At 37.0% G+C, this 16,871-nt stretch overlaps 3 protein-coding genes across 5 annotated transcripts in view; 2 read left to right on the forward strand and 1 right to left on the reverse strand.

Annotated features, from left to right (window-relative positions):
* The window catches only part of LOC103473905 (serine/threonine-protein kinase TAO3), an 11,136-nt gene extending 8,319 nt beyond the window's left edge, over positions 1-2,817 (forward strand). The window contains 1 exon segment of the mRNA XM_074186867.1: positions 290-2,817. Coding sequence (XP_074042968.1) covers positions 290-451 — 162 coding nt within the window. The 3' untranslated portion in view covers positions 452-2,817.
* Positions 2,818-4,318: 1,501 nt separating this feature from the next.
* Positions 4,319-7,223, forward strand: m17 (IL-6 subfamily cytokine M17). The gene is made up of 3 exons (XM_008424205.2): positions 4,319-5,803; positions 6,184-6,332; positions 6,440-7,223. The coding sequence occupies exons 1-3, from the start codon at positions 5,749-5,751 to the stop codon at positions 6,905-6,907; spliced, it is 672 nt and encodes a 223-aa protein (XP_008422427.1). The 5' UTR covers positions 4,319-5,748; the 3' UTR covers positions 6,908-7,223.
* Positions 7,224-10,456: 3,233 nt separating this feature from the next.
* Positions 10,457-15,809, reverse strand: tescb (tescalcin b). Of its 3 annotated transcripts, XM_008424207.2 has the most exons (11): positions 15,767-15,809; positions 15,005-15,119; positions 14,801-14,906; positions 14,231-14,300; positions 13,916-13,996; positions 12,389-12,528; positions 12,245-12,306; positions 11,987-12,091; positions 11,855-11,902; positions 11,569-11,670; positions 10,457-10,594 (listed from the first exon to the last, which is right to left on the reverse strand). In XM_008424207.2, the coding sequence occupies exons 3-10, from the start codon at positions 14,862-14,864 to the stop codon at positions 11,587-11,589; spliced, it is 654 nt and encodes a 217-aa protein (XP_008422429.1). In that variant the 5' UTR covers positions 14,865-14,906; positions 15,005-15,119; positions 15,767-15,809; the 3' UTR covers positions 10,457-10,594; positions 11,569-11,586. The 3 variants fall into 3 exon arrangements, with proteins under 3 accessions (XP_008422429.1, XP_017163437.1, XP_008422428.1); XM_017307948.1 differs by having other exon boundaries at positions 10,472-11,670; positions 15,025-15,119; XM_008424206.2 differs by having other exon boundaries at positions 10,472-11,670.
* Positions 15,810-16,871: the final 1,062 nt, after the last annotated feature.

A 16,871-nucleotide genomic window follows, 5' to 3' on the forward strand; every position in this document is an offset into this window, starting at 1 on the left:
TATATAACAGTGGAATTGTGGAATATATAAAACAATTTGGAATTGTGAGAAGAACTTGATTGCTGCATTGCCATGAAAGATTTATTTCATGAATTAGAAGGAGACATATTATGAAAATAAAGAAATAAATTATTTATTTCAAAATTAGTTCACCTTTTACATACTCTTTTTGATAGATTTCCATCTCATTTGCAATCAGAAACAAACTTTTCTGTGAAATAAAGGATGATTTTGACTCTAAATCTGCCAGGGGTATGAATATTTTGAGTATCTGCTGTGCTGATTGCAGATTGAAGAGGAGCTGGCTGCCCTTCAGAAAGAGCGAACTGAAAGGATCAAGCACTTGTTGGAGCGCCAGGACAGAGAACTCTGTGCTTTTGATTCAGAGAGTCGGAGCCTCGGTTTTGGAAGCCTTGGATCTCTGGACTTCCCCAAAGAAGACAACAGATGAAAACGGATCTTATCTTTTTAAAAAGGACAACATATCTGTGCCCTTCTCATATCCACTCGGCTGTTTTGATGCATCCACGATGACAAAAACTGGATAACTTTCTCCACTACTCTTCTTCTTCTCTCTCTCTCTCTCTCTCTCTCTTTCTCTCTCACTTCAGATATTGCATCGTCGAAGGTGTTCTGCTTTTGCTGTGACACTAGGAGGGAGAAAGCAAAACAGAAGAATCCTTAAACACGTCCGCTAACTTAGTGTAACTCAATGTGTTCAGAAAACAGACTCTTTCTTCCATGCTATCTCCTCTTTTTTGGTATGAATTGAATAAATCAGGAAATTTTAGTAAAATGGGCACTTTGATATGTTCAGTTAGAAACCCATCATGTTCATGATGCTCAATGTGTGTGTTACATGGAGGGACATTGTGGAATGTGAACTACGGACTCCCCCGTGGTGTTAAGCTGCTTTTGTTTCTTTTTTATTATCATTTGATTTTTGCAGTATTTATTTAATTTAAATCTCTGAATGTGAATATTACTGTATGGGGGGAGAAAGGGGGAGTTGCTAGGGGTTTTCTCTTATTTATTTTATTATTTTTTTTGCAGGATTCTTTTCTCCTACTGGTCACATATCCAACATGTGCGTACTCAGTATATTGTGGTCCCTTACTTTTCTGCCAGATTTCATTTATCGGTATGTAGAATCAATTGGTATCAACTCGATCTCGTTTAATCGTCTCACAACTCAAGATCCCACTCGCTCAAACTGCTTATTATTGCATGCACTTTAAGGACAAATTCAGGTTGTGAAGTGAAGCATGAATCTGTCAGAGATTTTAGCTGTTTGTAAATAAGTGGTCATAGCATATATATTTTTTTCTTTTTTCTTGTTTTTTAAATTTTTCTTTTAAGCCTATCAATACTAGACATAAGCACCATATTTAAAATGTTTTTATTTTTTTATTTTCCACAAATGCCTTTATTTGAGTTGTGCCTGAAGCAGGTTTGAGTTTTGTAATATCAACAATTTAAATTACTTAGGACGGCACATTTTCTTTTTCTTTTTTGTCTTTTTTTGTTGTTGTTGGGTTTGTCTGAACTTGTGAATCATTTAACTGTTCACTAATCTTGTAAAGGGAAAATGGTGAGATCTGTGCTGTATAATTTTTGATATGAATATTTGTACATGAAAACATAGCTAGAATATACAGAGACACTGGTCTATTACTGATAACAGAGCTTAACGATAAAGATTTTGCTTCTTTTTTTATAACGTCGAGAAATGGTCACACAATAGTTCAGTATATTGCTAAGTCGGACCACTAGACTTCCAGATTGTATAAATGCTGGTGAATGGAACCACAGACTTCTTGTTATTTCCCTGTAATGATCTTTTAGAGATCAGAGACTCTGCAGACGACACGAGGCTGGACTACGTTCAAACGATTTGCGTCTGAGGAGTTCAATATTTTCCGCCATGTTCATTATAGTCATTGAACAGGTTGCACAATTGTTCCATTCATGGTGAATGGAAAGATGATTTTTGGTGCTTAATTTATAATGTCACCTTTAGCCTTGTTGTCTTTTCTTTTTCTTTTTTTTGTTTCTTTTGTTTTTTTGGAGAACGATTGAGTTTCACAAACTGTTGGTAAGCATTTTGCAACCCCCTCTGAGTAAACACACAATAGGTTTTTCAAAGACTGGTGACCTATTTGAAGCCCCGATTGCAGTGAATTTATCAAATAATGAACTATATGTATGAAGAAAAAAAAATAAATGCTACTTCATCATGGGTCACTTTTTAAACATGGTCAAAAGTGGTGATCTTGAATGCAACACTTTTCTGTTCAACTGTGTCTTTTTAGTTTTCTTTCTCTCCACAGCAGAAGCTTGTATTAGTTCCTCACAATGGGGGGCTGGAAAGCTGGAAGATGTACCCTAAATTCACAAAGTATTTTAACAGGAGGAATCTAATCACACTCGGTTTCTGGTGGCAATAGAACCTGACTGCCCTCGTCCAACTCAACCGAGTTCTGACGTTGGAACGCCAGAGCTCGATTTTTCATGAACTTCCTGAAATTTAATGCAGCTGTGTCTCATATGCAGTAAAGCCTTTCTTTGTCGTCTGGTCGTGTATCAGCTGAAGCTTTGTGGACAAATGGTTTCATAGAGAAAAAGTGCTTTTGAGGTGCTTGAGTATGTTTGCCTGAGAGCTTCAGAACAACAGACCTTACAATTTGTGTACATTTTAGGTTATTAGAAAGATGTATTTAGTTAGAATAAAGGGGACTTTCCTAAAGAATTTTATTCACCATTTCCTGTGCAGTTCGAAGACAAAATAAAAGAGATTTTGTTGAAAACAACAAAAAAGTCTTGGCACTCAACATCCTGCTTCATGACACAGAGAAATCCTTGGTGTGTGTGGTTTAATTTCTTAGCAATGTCTCTTATGTGGTGTGAAACTTCACACGTTTTCTTTTCTTTGGTGGGAAATGACCGCCGTGACCTACATTGATTCGTTTGCAGTTTTCTATATTTAACGAGCGTACAGTAAATGCGGGTCAGAAATAACCAAAATAATCAGAAACGTGAAAATGGGAACAAGAGGTGCGAGAGAACTTGACCTGCAGAGGCTTGCTTTCATTTCAGTGAGACGTTGCCGCATTCAAATGTCAAATGCGAGTTTCTTTTGACACAGTGGCAGGAATTTTACTAGAGTTTCCTTGAACTGCCAGCCTCTGAGGCAGACATCTGCAGATGTCTGACGGCTGCAGACAGACATCTGTAGCCGTCGCCCACCTCAGCACCACCGCCCCACTTTTATCCCCTGGGGCAACTGGAAAGCCCCGTGGGATGGCATGAAGAGTGGTGAGCCTTTACCTGAAGTGGTGTTGACACGGTTGTGGTGCATCGAGTTTCCCTGCCTATTCTCAGGTAGTCGGTGGTTTGGCAACTAAAGCACGCCTTCCTGTGCTGAAGATGCTTTCAAAAGTCATGGAGGTCATGTCAGATCACAACAAGCTGTTTCACTTTCACTGCAGTCATTGCAAAGGGGCTGCTGGGCTGCATGATGCACAAACACTAACCAACTTACTTGAATTGCTTGAAGTAACTCAATTAAGTTTATTCAAACTTAATTTATTAAGTAGGTTTAACTTGACAAATTTCAGTCAGTCTTACTCAAATCATTTAGTTTATTTCAAACAAAGACATAAACTGATAAAGGATCTTTGTTTTTAAAAAGGTTTTTTGGACTCAGACAACCTTTATTTGAGAGTAGTGGGCAATAAAAGAGGGAAAAAACCTGCAACTAAGATCATCAGGCCGGGAATCGAACTTGCGACGTATGTGTCGAGGACTAAGGCCTCCTCATATGGGTTGTGCTCTACCCCTGCACCATCACAGCAAGTTGTCATCACTAAACCAAAAGAATTAAGAGAAATGAATGTAAATAAGAGCATAAAATGGACTACAGCTCAAATACATTTTTTAGAGTGCAGGTGAAAGCTTTTAAATAAATAAGCAAGCGTTAGAAACCAACATCCTCTTCAAAACTGTGAAGTGGAGGGAAAAAGGTAACTACTTCTTTTCACTGTTAACCTTAAATAAAATCCACAATTTACTCTCAGAAGTCACTCGTTAGTAATTAGTCTGGTTGTTTAATCTCAGGTTAATTCAACTGTCCTGTGAGATTTTTTTTTAAAAGTATCCTAAGCTTTTAACAAACCTACCAAGACATGGCCGTCCACCCCAACTAACATGAAGGACGAGGAGAGCATGGAGAAGACTTGACCCTGGCGCTGACGTTCGCCACCCAACAGGACAACGATACTAAACAGTCGGAGCAAAATCCATAAATGTAATGAAGAATTTGTGGCAAAGCTTGAATATTGATGTTCACAGATGCTCTTCGTCTGTTCTGACCGAACAGACGGACTGTGAAGACGAACTGGCTTACATCTCAGTCAGTTTCATAGATTTATTCCTTTATTCTCCTAAGGATTGACTGAAGGTTGAATACAAATGCATGCCATGATTTTTCTCTAAAAAAAAAAAACGTATTATTTTCCTTTTACTTCACAGCTATGTGCTACTTTATATTGGTCTATGAAAACAAAATAAAATGAAATTAGGCATCTATCAAAAGGTTCTTCTAAAGAGGTTTCAAAGGAGTGTGATCATGACAAGTCCACACAATGGGGTAGGAACAATTTTGCAAGACACAGTGGTATTTTGTCAACATTTTGTTTGCGTTCAGGATTTCGTTCCTCAATACCAGCCACGGGTTGTTGTCAAACGGAAGTGACATATTTCCTAAAAAATCCTCATGTGGTTCATCACTCAAATCCCTGAAAGACGTAACACGGCGATGTGTAGCAATGAACTCATCCACTCATTCTGCATGTCAGTAGCTGGGCTCACCGCTTCTTGTTACGCAGATTCGCTCATCTTTGCGTACTTGTAAAGTTTGTGATTGTGAAACGCGTTTCCTGTGACCTGACAAGCATCCTGTATGGAATACCACGGAAATCTGTTGCTGCAAAACAGAAATGTTGACTAATATCCAGAGAAAATAAGATGTCATTGTTTCTGTAAAAAAAAAAAAAAAAGCAAAGAAAAAAATGTCACATTCGTCACCTCAGAACTGCACTTAGTTTTCATTTTATTTTATTTTTTAAGTATTAATCAACTAAAATAAAATGAAGGTTTCATCTGACAGCTTAGATCCTCGAGAGAAAATATGAAATAAAGACTTTTGGTAGAACTTTCTTTAATTTATGCTAAAGTAAATTAAAGTTCAGAACTGTGTCACAGGGTGAGCTGACCAAAGAACAGAGAACATTTCTAGTGAATCGACGCCTAATCACTAAATCAAGATGGTTTATTTTTGTGAAGTGACATAAACCCACTGATGTTTTCCCACACATGCAACCAATTTGTCTTAAATACTTTCAAACCATACCTCCATATATGTCTTTGCATTAGGTCAATGCCCCGACATGTCTGTACACAGATCAGACATGCATGAGAACTGACCTAATCTCATGACAACACATTGTTGTTATTTTTAAGTTCAGGTCAATGCTATTCACAAGAAACGTGTCACAATTATGACAAATGATAAAAATGAATAATAGCAATAAGAAGAACTCAATATTTTAGTCAGGAAGAAATCGCCCAGGATGACGTGCCATTCATGAGGTTCGGTGCACGTCATTTCCTGTGGGTTCTTCTAAAGAAGTTTCAAAGGAGTGTGATCATGACAAGTCCACACAATTTGACTGTGAGACACAGAGGAGAATGAATGGTCATGTAAAGAATATGCATTTTCAACAGCTTGTGGAAAGAGCAGCAAGTAAGTTTACCTACATTCATTTCTTATCAACTCAAAAAGCAGCTTTAAACATCATCGGCTCTTTTTCGTCTTAAAATTATGCAACCTATTTTTAGTGACTTGTGGCTGTTGTGAAACTAACTGAAGTTTGCAGTTTCCTGCATGAATGAGTCTGATTCCCTTGTAGCCTTTTTGTTTTGGCCAGTATTTGTGTAATTGACCTTTGTTTCCACACAATTTCAGCATGTTTAAACTCCAAACATAATGAGACCAGTCTGTTTTTCCTGTCAGTATGTTCTTTAATGGAAAGCGTTTGGTTCTGCGATTACAGTTTTGAACAAATGAACTCCGCCTGTAATGCGAGGCAGTTTACTTTAACTGACCACTTCTGTTCTCCTCAGCATTACTCTGCTTCCTGCTGCTTGTGGTTGTTGATTCAACTAAAACCGTGGCAGCCGCCAGAAACCAGGAGTGCAGCAATGACCTGCATCGGACTTTGAAGCTCACCAGGCTTGTCCATAAGGATACCAGTGATCTGATAAAACAATATGTGAGTAAATTCATAAATCTGCTTCATTTTTACCCGAAAAATCACACATTGTCACTGTGTTACATTATGTTTTGAATCTGATTCAAATTTCCATTCGTCCCTGGCAGAAATCGTCCCAGGGGGAAGTGGCAGAGCTCCTCTGCAAGGCTTCGGTGAGCGGCATCCCTGACCCGAACATCTCTGGGCTGGAGCCTTCGGAGAAAATAGCAAGCATGTATGCACAGCTCCAAGCCTTCTCCCCTCATCTGACGAGGGTGTACGAGCAGCAAACAGACATGCAGCCCCCAAAGAGTCCGCTTCTGAATCTACTTAACATGGTGATAAATCAGACCGGGATGCTGACTCGCCGCATAAACAACTTTTATCACAAAGTCTTCCCGAACCTGCCTCTACCGGAGCCGGCGGGGGGATCCACAACACTACCGCCGCCTCAGAACGTCTTCCAGCAGAAGGTCTACGGCTGCGTGGTCCTGACGACCTACAAGAAGCTCCTGACAAACATGTCCAAAAACATGAGGACTCTAAGAAGCAAAGTCTGCAGAAAGGCACCAGCAAGTGAATTCAACTTATTTTGATGACCTGGGGCTGACCTCCGGCGGTCGGTTTCCAGCAGCACTTTACTTACTGGGATGACAACAGACTTAATGAAAACATGAGTTTGAAGATGGCAGGTACATCAGAGTAATGGAGGATATTTATGGTATTTAATATTTATTTTCTGAAAGCGTTCCTGGAAAGAGTGAAGTGTGAAAATGATTAGCGGGCTTATTGTTGCATGTTTTGTAATTTAAATGTTTTTTTGGTTTTTTTTTGCTGTACACAGAACATTAATCTGTTGCTCACGCCCTGATTGCATCAGTACGGAGAATTAAAAGATGCAACACAAGCTGATCCGTCTGTTGGATTATTCCTGTGAATTTTTATAATAGGTGTTTTCCCCCCTCAAAGTGTATGAAAAGTATCATGTGCTGTTTTTTTTTTCTTTTTTTTCGCACAGAATCACTCCCTAAAAGAGGAGTTAAAAAGAAAATCGGGAAGCTGCTGAGACGCTGACTGTGTGATATCAGCTTCTAGTGACGCATGTGTTCGACACAGGGCTGCATCAGATAGGAAAGATTTCATGAAACTAGCAGGCTGTCTGGTCAGTCACAAGGTGTGTGTGTGTATATTGGGAGGGTCAGACCACTAAATTTGTTAACGGTGTGTCATTTGCAGCTTTGCATCGTTATACAGATGCTCATGCAAGGGCGTATTAAGATGGGGAACAAAAATTATAACATTTTGGATAAAGATGCCTCCCTGAGTAAGTGCTTGATGACTTAAGCTTTATTAGTCTGGATACTATCGTTTCCACAAAATTAACTTAATTTTAGCTCAACTTTCCTCCAGTCACAAGCTGTCAGGAAACTAGAAGTAGAGAGGGGATTTACTCTAGGTCATGAATCAAGTTCCCTGTTATAACTTTGCCTTATTTAAAGCAACACTGAGGGCACCTTAGGGCAACACCTACTACTGAGTCTGGATCATGCATTTCTTTTAACTGTTCTTATAATACGCACCCCAGCTCGGTAAAACCAGATTTACAGAACACTGCAGAAATAGTATCGCCATTAAACTTGCCCACATTTTATCACTTTAGAGCCACAAACTTTCATGTATCTTATTGGGCAGTGCAAAAACATTGTGCGACAGCGATGCGAAAGAAAAACGATACGTGGCTATTTGAAGTTTTCATAAATTATTATCCTAAATGTGCGAGGCACGTTTACATTCAGCCTATTCTGAAGGATTATCTTTTGCTGTAGATACAGCGGTGAGTCTTTTGGGGTGCGTCCCTACCAGCAGACTGAACAGTTTGAACTCTATTTTTTTTAGAAGAAGATAGCAGCTTAGTCAAACTGGGTACATTTCCACACAAATTCTAGATAAGATTTAGGTCTGGTCTTTAATCTACCCTATTGTCGCTGTGCATGTTTAGCGTAGTTGTTCTGCAGGCGACTGAACCTCTGCCAAACCCTGCATGCTCTGCACATTCACGTTTTGCTTCAGGGTTGCCCATCAACTCTGACCAGCTTTTCAATCCCTACGAAAAAAAAGAAATGAATCCTTGCAGCATTATGCTGCCACCACCCATATTTCACAACAAGGATGGTGCACTGAGATGTGCAAAGAGCCAGTTTCCTGCAAGTGTGATGCTTCACATCTAAGTGAAGACTAAATAAGCGTAGTCTTTTTTCATGGCCTTCTTTCAACAATGTCTTTAGAAAAACTATGTATTATTTTCTTTCCACTTCACAAATATTAACTGCTTGATGTTAGTCTATCAGATTCAAACTAATATTAATTTATTAGATTCGAGGAAACAGTTCACCGTCAGGTTTCAAAAGCAAAAGAGGATCTACGTCTTAATTAACCCACTGGACAGAGAGTGTCCAGTGGGTTAGCTGTTTAATCACTACTCATCTTATAGAAAATGTGAACTTCATTAGTTAGAAGTGTCAAATTAATTTTAAAAAAATTAGAAAATCTCTTTGAATGAACTTTAGAGTGGAAATATAAGCCAGGGAGTATCGCAAACCTTTAATAGTTTAAAGGGTTACAGGTTGCTTTAATATCCCTTCCTTCAATTTTTATTTCTTTAAACAAATGACTAAGACTTTTATTTTGAAGGGCCCACTCAAACTCTCTTCTCAGAGAAACAGACTGAAAGAGGCTTGAAATTGAGCTTCCGATAAACTCATTTTATGAAAACTATGAGTCAAGTGGAAAATAATTTCTGAAACTTTGAGTGGTTGAATCTTGTGGTGACGCCACAAGCGTTTTTTTTTGTTTTTTTTTAACCTGCACTGCATCTCAACTACTCGCATGCAATAAATTAAAACATCATTGAAAAGCTCACGTCTTTCAGTAAGTCAGTTCAGTTCAGTAAGTGAAACACAATGAAAACATGGCAGAAAAAGTTGAATGTTTAATAGCAGATTGAAAGGTATTCATTTTCAAAAGATACTTTAAATTTTACAACTGATTGGGAAACATTTACTGAATATGAATGTATGAGGTATAATCAGGTATAACAGGAGTTTAGATTTGACACACGTCTGGGGTGATTTAAGACACACACACTTTAGCATCAGAAGCTCTTTGGGACCCTTAACATAATTTGATCTGAACAATTTCTGACTACTGATGGCCACCAGAACACAATATTTTTTATCATGTCATCCATGTTTCCACATTAGTGTATTACCCATTTAATTTTATAATTATTGCTAAATAAATCATATATGAAACAAATGATGGACATGTTTTTAAAAATCCATATTACTCATACATTTATAAATATGATTTTTTTTTCATCATTTCTTGTTTGTTCCCGGCTAGTGTTGAGGCCCTAAAATTGCTTTTTTTATTTGAGATAAGTTGCCTCTAGATGGCAGTATATCTCAGTAACAAAGTAAGATGAAAACTGAATAGGCAATAAGCAATTATAATAATACTAATATTGACTCACGTTTGAGTTTTCATTTTTAAAGCAATTTCATCATTATATGATTGTTTTTAACGTCTGACCGTCAGAAAAGCGTGGGTAGAAGGAAAAAAGATGACAACATATCTTCCTATTGCTGCAACATTTGGTGTAAAGTTCAAATGCTGACTTGCTGTTTTTAAGTTTCATTTTGTTTAGCTTTTTATGCTTGTATTTATTTTTGTTCAGTGCAGAAAGCTTCTCAAAGACTCTTATGTGAAAATATCGGTTGTGTTTGTCAAAAACTGTATCCTGAACTTTGAGAGAAAAAGTAAATGTTGAAAGTCTCTTCAGTTTTCTCACCATTGCTCAAGAAAAATGGCTTCCATTACTCATTTTTATTTCAGGTTATGATGTTTTCTTTTTCCCTGATAAACCTTCGCACCATTTGCTCAAATGTCGTTCTCTCACCATAAAGACATGTTTAACCTTAACCTTAAAATATATGATGAAGTAGCACAAATATTATATACATATTATTCTACTTATTTGAAAATCATTGAAGCTTTGTTGCACAATAACTCCCACCTGAGAAATAAAGGATTCATGCATCGTTCAAGGCCCTACATTAATATGTATTTTATGCCCATGATGAATGTATGTTTTCACTAGACCCAAGGTTCCTTTTTTCTTTTGAGAGAAATGCAAATGATAAACAGTTTCAATGTTCTTTATCTTGCATCTACAGAGTGCAGGGAACTGGCACTTACTGCTCACAACCAGAAATACATACTTTCTGTAATAGAAAGAAAATGACAAGAAACATTTTTGCCATGAGACAAACCATAGTATCTTTGATCAAGAGGCATTACAAAAAGAAAACTTTACATATTCAAGCCCCTGCATTCACATATATAGTGTATCTAAATATCAGTCCATTTCTTAAACACTAAGAATAAAAGTGGATATTTATTTTAATAAAGTTCCATTCACAAACCTACACTCATTATTGGCATGAATGTTATATCAATTTTTGGCTTTTAATTCTTTTTCAGACTGTTTGCGGTGCAACTTTATTCATTTAAAAAAAAAAGCTATAACTGAATCATAACTGAAAACGACCCATTCAGGGGAGAACAGCAGTCAAGCCATGTTAAAAGCCATTAGCCATAGTTACAGCTATAAGAGCTGTGTAATCGAGGCATGAAGCCATAAAGGCTTTAACTCAGTGTTTTGTGGTGGCTTGGTTTGGTTATGACATTCACTCTGACCTAAAAAAGACAATTCAAAAGCCTGCTTTATGGCCGAAAGTTGAAACAGCATTCATGCCCATGAAGCGTGTTGTAAAGATTTCACTGGAACCAAAATGTTACCTCTTTTTAAATAAATGCAAATAATAAAGTGCTTTAACGTCCCCTTTTTGCGCAAACAATGCAAGGCATGCACATTCTGCAGTAAAGAAATAAATATTTTCTGTTGTGATCACAACAAGGCAACTATAATATCACATGAGATTTATGAAAATAATTTGCATATTCAATCCCATTTACATCAACAAATAGAGCCATCCATGTTTGAATATCATTGCTCTGTCTTGGCATACAGTAGTGCAATTTTGTTGCTTAAAATTAAGTCTTCTAATAAATTAAAATTGTCGTTCGGTTTGCATAGTTGTTCCAACATGCATGAGGCGTATCGTCAGTGTAGAGCAAAACAAGAAATTAATATCAAACAGTTTAAGGCATCAAGCTTTATATTCTCAAAGCTTACTTAAAACAGCTGGACACTTCAGCCCACCGTGCAGCCAGGGATCATATTCGACTTTAAGAAGCGAATGTTCATTCTTGATTCTATGTCAAAGTTAGACAACAGCTGCAAAGAAAACAAAACAGCAGCTCAGCTTCGCGTTTCAGACTCGTACAAATCCATTCAAACTAACTAAAATCAACTTCAATGTCATTTTAAGAACATATGCCGACTACGTTTGCCACACATTAAATATCGGATGAGCTATTTTTCTTCTTTTTTTAAAGCACAATGCACTCTGTGAACGAACCTTTAGAAAATGCTCGAAGGTGATTCCCTCATAAAATTCGTCGCGGTCCTGAGTTCAAAACAGGAAGCTTGTGATTTAGTCTGTGCAAGGAACGAAGCAAGCGACTTTATCTAACCAAAACCACTTCCTTACCGTGTGACCAACTGTTCTGGCCACTTCAAACATGGCTGCATCAGCAATGGCTCTAGACGTTTCTTTCCCCAGTGCTCCGCTGCGAGATAACAACTCCTCCACCACCTGGAAAAATCAGAACAAGAACAGCTCTGATTTCTGGAGGTGAAGGAGTGAGGTGAAATCCTCAATTTCCAGGCGACTGACAGACAATAATTCAAACGATTCTTCAGTGCAATAAGAATCATTTGAATATTTTGGACTCAATAAGCAGCTCACGTGTTTGTAATCCTCAAGCGTTATCAATCCATCGCCGTCCGCGTCGTGCATGTTGAATATAACTGCAGAGAAAAATGCAACTTTTATGCCAGCCACTGGCAAACATCAAGCATGGATTAGAGATTCCCTGAAGACAAAACGCACATTTAAGTTTCTCCCTCCTGATGTTTTTACGCTGTTCATCTGTCATTTTTGAACACGGGGGCCTGAAATAAGACAGGACCACCAGAAATTCTTCAAAGCCAATCTCGTTTGCCCTGCCCTGACGACTCGGGGAAAAGTTTCTGCAATAAAGACAAAAAATATACGCGCCTTAATTATTCTAAAAGCTTACTTGCACACACAACAATACTAACAGTAATAATAAGAAATCAAATAGAGCCCAAGTTCCTTAAGAGTGAAGTCATGTTGTAAATGCAAATATAGGCATCGGTGTAAAATGCCTACACCGACGCCTAAAGCAGATCTTGTGGATTTCTGCTTTAATAGGAGTTAATAAGGAGAAGATTTATATAATTTGTCCACTGAAGTAAAAGAAGAAGAAGTCAGGAGAACAATGAAGTAGAAAAAGAAGTCAATTGAGCAAAAACACATCTGAGATGAAAAGAATGGTTCACAAGTCCAAAAATCTTTGCCCTAGAAGAAAATCTCTGGTCATGGGCTCAAACCAGTGGCACATGGTCAATCTATGTCCCAGAGACATCGACTGTAAACTAATGTTCTTATTACCAAAGACAACCTAATACGTATATGCAGCAGTGTCAAAACATTTCTGAAAAACCCTGCAATGGTTTAAACTCTCTCTCTCTCTCTCTCTCTATATATATATATATATATATATTTGAGGAAACAGTTCACTGTATATATGTATATATATATATATATATATATACTTTAAATTCGAATCTAATAAATTTATATTAGTTTGTAACTTTCACTCCTGCGCCAAAAGTGACAGATTTACGCCGAGTCTCTTCAGCAAGAAACCAAATGGTGATGTTGGTTCTTATTAAAAGAGTAATGCCTGCATTTTTGGATCACCCTTCAAGATAAGACTGGTCAGAGCTTGTGATTGGCTGGACATTGTTTTGTTCAGAAAACAGCTGACAGCACACGGGTAACCCCCATTTCCTGCACAGAGCATCAATGGGGAAGGTAAAAGTGCTGACACCATCCTGCATTGGCAATAAGCTGTGACACATCCAGTCCATACATGTCTTCAAGAATGACTTTTTAGTGAAGAACAAAACTGTCCCTTTCTCTTCATAGCATATACCGCATGTCATTGTCCATATATGGTAGTGCTTCCTGTTGCAGGGACAGAAACTATTGATTTCTTTGATATGAAATGAATTACCTGCTGTAAAAAAAACATGGAAGTGCAAATAAAGATTCATGTATATTTTACATTTCTTGCTTTGTATGTTTTTAAATAAGATTATATTTTTGCTTTAAGATGAAGACAATTGTAAGACAATATGAGAAAATCAAAAAATTACTATGTTTCACATTGCTGCAATGTTCCACAGATTTCTTTGTTACACTCTTGGCTTTTTGCAATATGTTTATTTTAATTGTTTTACGTTTTAGAGGACATCTAGAGGAATTAAATAAAATAAATAGAAATTGTTATTCATAAATGCAGAATTAATATTCATCGCTGTACTGTACCTTCTGTTAAAGAAAGCCTCTATGATCTCTTTACGGATGGGATTGTATTTCAGAGAAGGGATGCCCAGGAAATCTTCCCTCCTGAGGAAAGTAAAGGAAATTAAGATGTCAAACCAGCTGCAATATCCCAGCCAGCATAATATGCGACTAGTTTCATGTTAGATGAGATGACTGAAGCTTTGCAATTAAGGTTTCCAGCTTTAAAAACAATCAAGTTGTCATATCATGATCTGTTACTGACTGGAAACGGTTTGTAAATGACTGAAGTAGTCAAGATCCAAGAAATCAGTGAAAAATCACAAACTTGCAGCTTACCTTAAAACATCATCTCCATCACTCAGATGTTTGAACCTCTTGTGGAGGACCATAATCTGCCTATGTGAAACTGAAAACAAACCACAAAGCGAGCAAATACTGTAAATAATTATACAATTTGTAAGTTTAAGCTGGAAATTCAAGGCTCCCTTTTCACTAATGGAAGCTTCCGAGCCACCTGTTTTGTGTATTCAAATGTCATTTTCCACTCTTTCAGCTTGCATCCTGTGCGTCTACCAATACACTTCTGAGAGAATAGAGGAGTTCACTTGACAAGTAGTGAACAGTAATCTATTATTAACAGCATTGTGCTTTGTAAAGGATAATGTTACACTTCCCTGAACTTTCACTCTAAATTATTCATCGCTCCTGCGTCACACTTGACAGATTTACGCGTCTTTTCAGCACGAAACCAAATGGTGGTTTCTTATTAAAAGAGTAAGGCTTGCTTTATTTTTTCGCATCCTGCTTCATGACAAGACTGAACATGAAAACGCATTTCCGTTTCAGGAAGCTCTTTATACTTCCTTCTCGTCCGACAGGGATTGATAACAGATAATGATTACTCACAGCCAGTTTTCTCCGACAGATCAGCGTGTTCAATCGGAGCCGGTGTAGACGTTAGTGCTCCCATCGTTGCTAAAGGCTCTCTCTCCCCTCTCTCTGCCTCTCTGACCTGTGGAGTTGTCAAAGGCACCACGCAGCCCAGGATGTACTCGACAGGGATCAATGCGATCATGTTTCACAATAATCCGTGTCCATATTAGTGTTTACCTTAGATTCCGGGCTCCCACCTGTTTTCGCTTTCGTGTGGAGGGCAAGCAGTTCTCATCCCCCTGCAGGCAGCGACGGCTACTTCCGCAACACCCGTTTCTATGACGACACGGTGCTAAAAACAAACGGGTAACGTCTGATTTAGATGCCTGAAGCTTTTAATTACTTCATGGCTGGTTTGAGTGGAGTAAAATGAGACATTATTTTAATTTAGGTTAATCATATTGAGTTAAAATATCATTGAACAATTCAATTATTTCAATAACTCAATTCAGTAAGAGAAACGCATGTTGATTAATTATTTCTGTTAATTATATTTCTAATTGGAGGCACTGAGATAAACAGACTACATATTCACATAATTAACCCTTAGCATAAATAACAATAAATATAAACATTTTTAAATAAAGGAAAGAGAATGTATTCACACATAAAGACTATCCCACAATTGTAACAAAAACATTACTTTGTATATAAAAAAGACTAACAACAATCAATCTAGCAGCTTCTGTCCATATGCATAACAAATAAATACAATAAATAAAGCTAAACATAGTACACAGTGATTAATTTCAAATGAACAGCTGACAAAATAGCTTACAGTTACAAATTAAAATACAACTGAAATGGACAATGTTCAAAATATATATTCTAAACATGGTGAAAATGCACATGAAACCCTACACATTGTTAGATTTGTCTAAAATAAATGCTAAAATATTATACTGGTAAGGAAAACACAGAGCTGATTCTAATACGTACCAGCGTTACAGACGGCAACAGAAAAAGGCTAACTGTCACTGGTAGCTATGGTAACCACCAACTGTCAACTTATTAACAATAAAATCAGGAGAAAATAACTCAACACAACTAATTTGTAAAATGAATAAACCAGTTTTAACAAACTTCACATCTACAGTAATGTTCCTAAAAACCTATTTAAACTGCAAATCCTACTTGCAGTTCAAATTAATTCTTTTATAAACAGAAGAAAAATGATGTACATCTTTTTAGATCTTTGTTACAAATCAAAATCTAAAAAGTGTGGCATGAATTTCTATGCAGACCCATGTACTCTGATACCCCTATATAAAATCCAGTACATCCAGTTGCCTAAAGAAATTACCCAATTAATGAACTAAGATTTGTTGAAGAATGTTAGTGTAAAAAAAGAAAAAAAAAATCAGCATCATGAAGGCCAGGAAGGACACTGCACAGATTGGAGATAAAGGCGCAGGAATGTTTAAGAACCCATTTCTTTAAAATGTTCTTTAAATTATGAGTAGTACTACATATAATTTAGTCTTTTGCAGAATCATTTATTCCTTTGAACTTTTCCTTAATCACATTGCATACTGATTGACAAAGACAAAATCATGCAGTTGTGTAAGTACAAGAAAAACTATCATTTGCAGCAGTTACAGCTGAATATGTTTCCAGACCAAATAAGCTTAAAATTTCTGTGACTAGTTTTGTGCTGAGTGATGTATATGTAAATATATAAGTTATATGTTCTCCAGAAAATCATTGTCAAGTTCTTTTTTAAACTGTGTAACTTCCCCACTTGAAAAGGAATGGATGACCCCACGCAGACTCTTAATGACAGGGATTTACTCGAAGGATCAAACAGTTTGTCTTGCTTTTACTTCCATTTATTTCAGTGTATAGACATGTTCACCGTTGATCCAGAGGATTCAGGTAAAAACCTTTAAACAAACCCAAAAAATAATAATTACTAATCTGTGTAAATTAATTTCACTCAATTACAAAAGGAATGGCAAATTATATAGGTAAATACCAAGCAACAAAGTGATCAAAATTAAATACACAAGTAACTAAACTTATGTTAACTTTAAACTTAACTTTA

This window comes from Poecilia reticulata, linkage group LG12 (assembly GCF_000633615.1).
Source record: "Poecilia reticulata strain Guanapo linkage group LG12, Guppy_female_1.0+MT, whole genome shotgun sequence".
Classification (NCBI taxonomy): Eukaryota; Metazoa; Chordata; class Actinopteri; order Cyprinodontiformes; family Poeciliidae; genus Poecilia; species Poecilia reticulata.

Coding starts and splice junctions, on each gene's coding strand:
- tescb (XM_008424207.2), bottom strand. CDS start 14,864: ATGGGAGCACTAACGTCTACACCGGCTCCGATTGAACACGCTGATCTG. Junction 14,301..14,800: donor TCTGTCGGAGAAAACTGGCT/GTGAGTAATCAT, acceptor GTTTGTTTTCAG/TTTCACATAGGCAGATTATG. Junction 12,529..13,915: donor GAGGCTTTCTTTAACAGAAG/GTACAGTACAGC, acceptor TCTTTATTGCAG/AAACTTTTCCCCGAGTCGTC.
- m17 (XM_008424205.2), top strand. CDS start 5,749: ATGAATGGTCATGTAAAGAATATGCATTTTCAACAGCTTGTGGAAAGA. Junction 5,804..6,183: donor GCTTGTGGAAAGAGCAGCAA/GTAAGTTTACCT, acceptor TGTTCTCCTCAG/CATTACTCTGCTTCCTGCTG. Junction 6,333..6,439: donor GTGATCTGATAAAACAATAT/GTGAGTAAATTC, acceptor CGTCCCTGGCAG/AAATCGTCCCAGGGGGAAGT.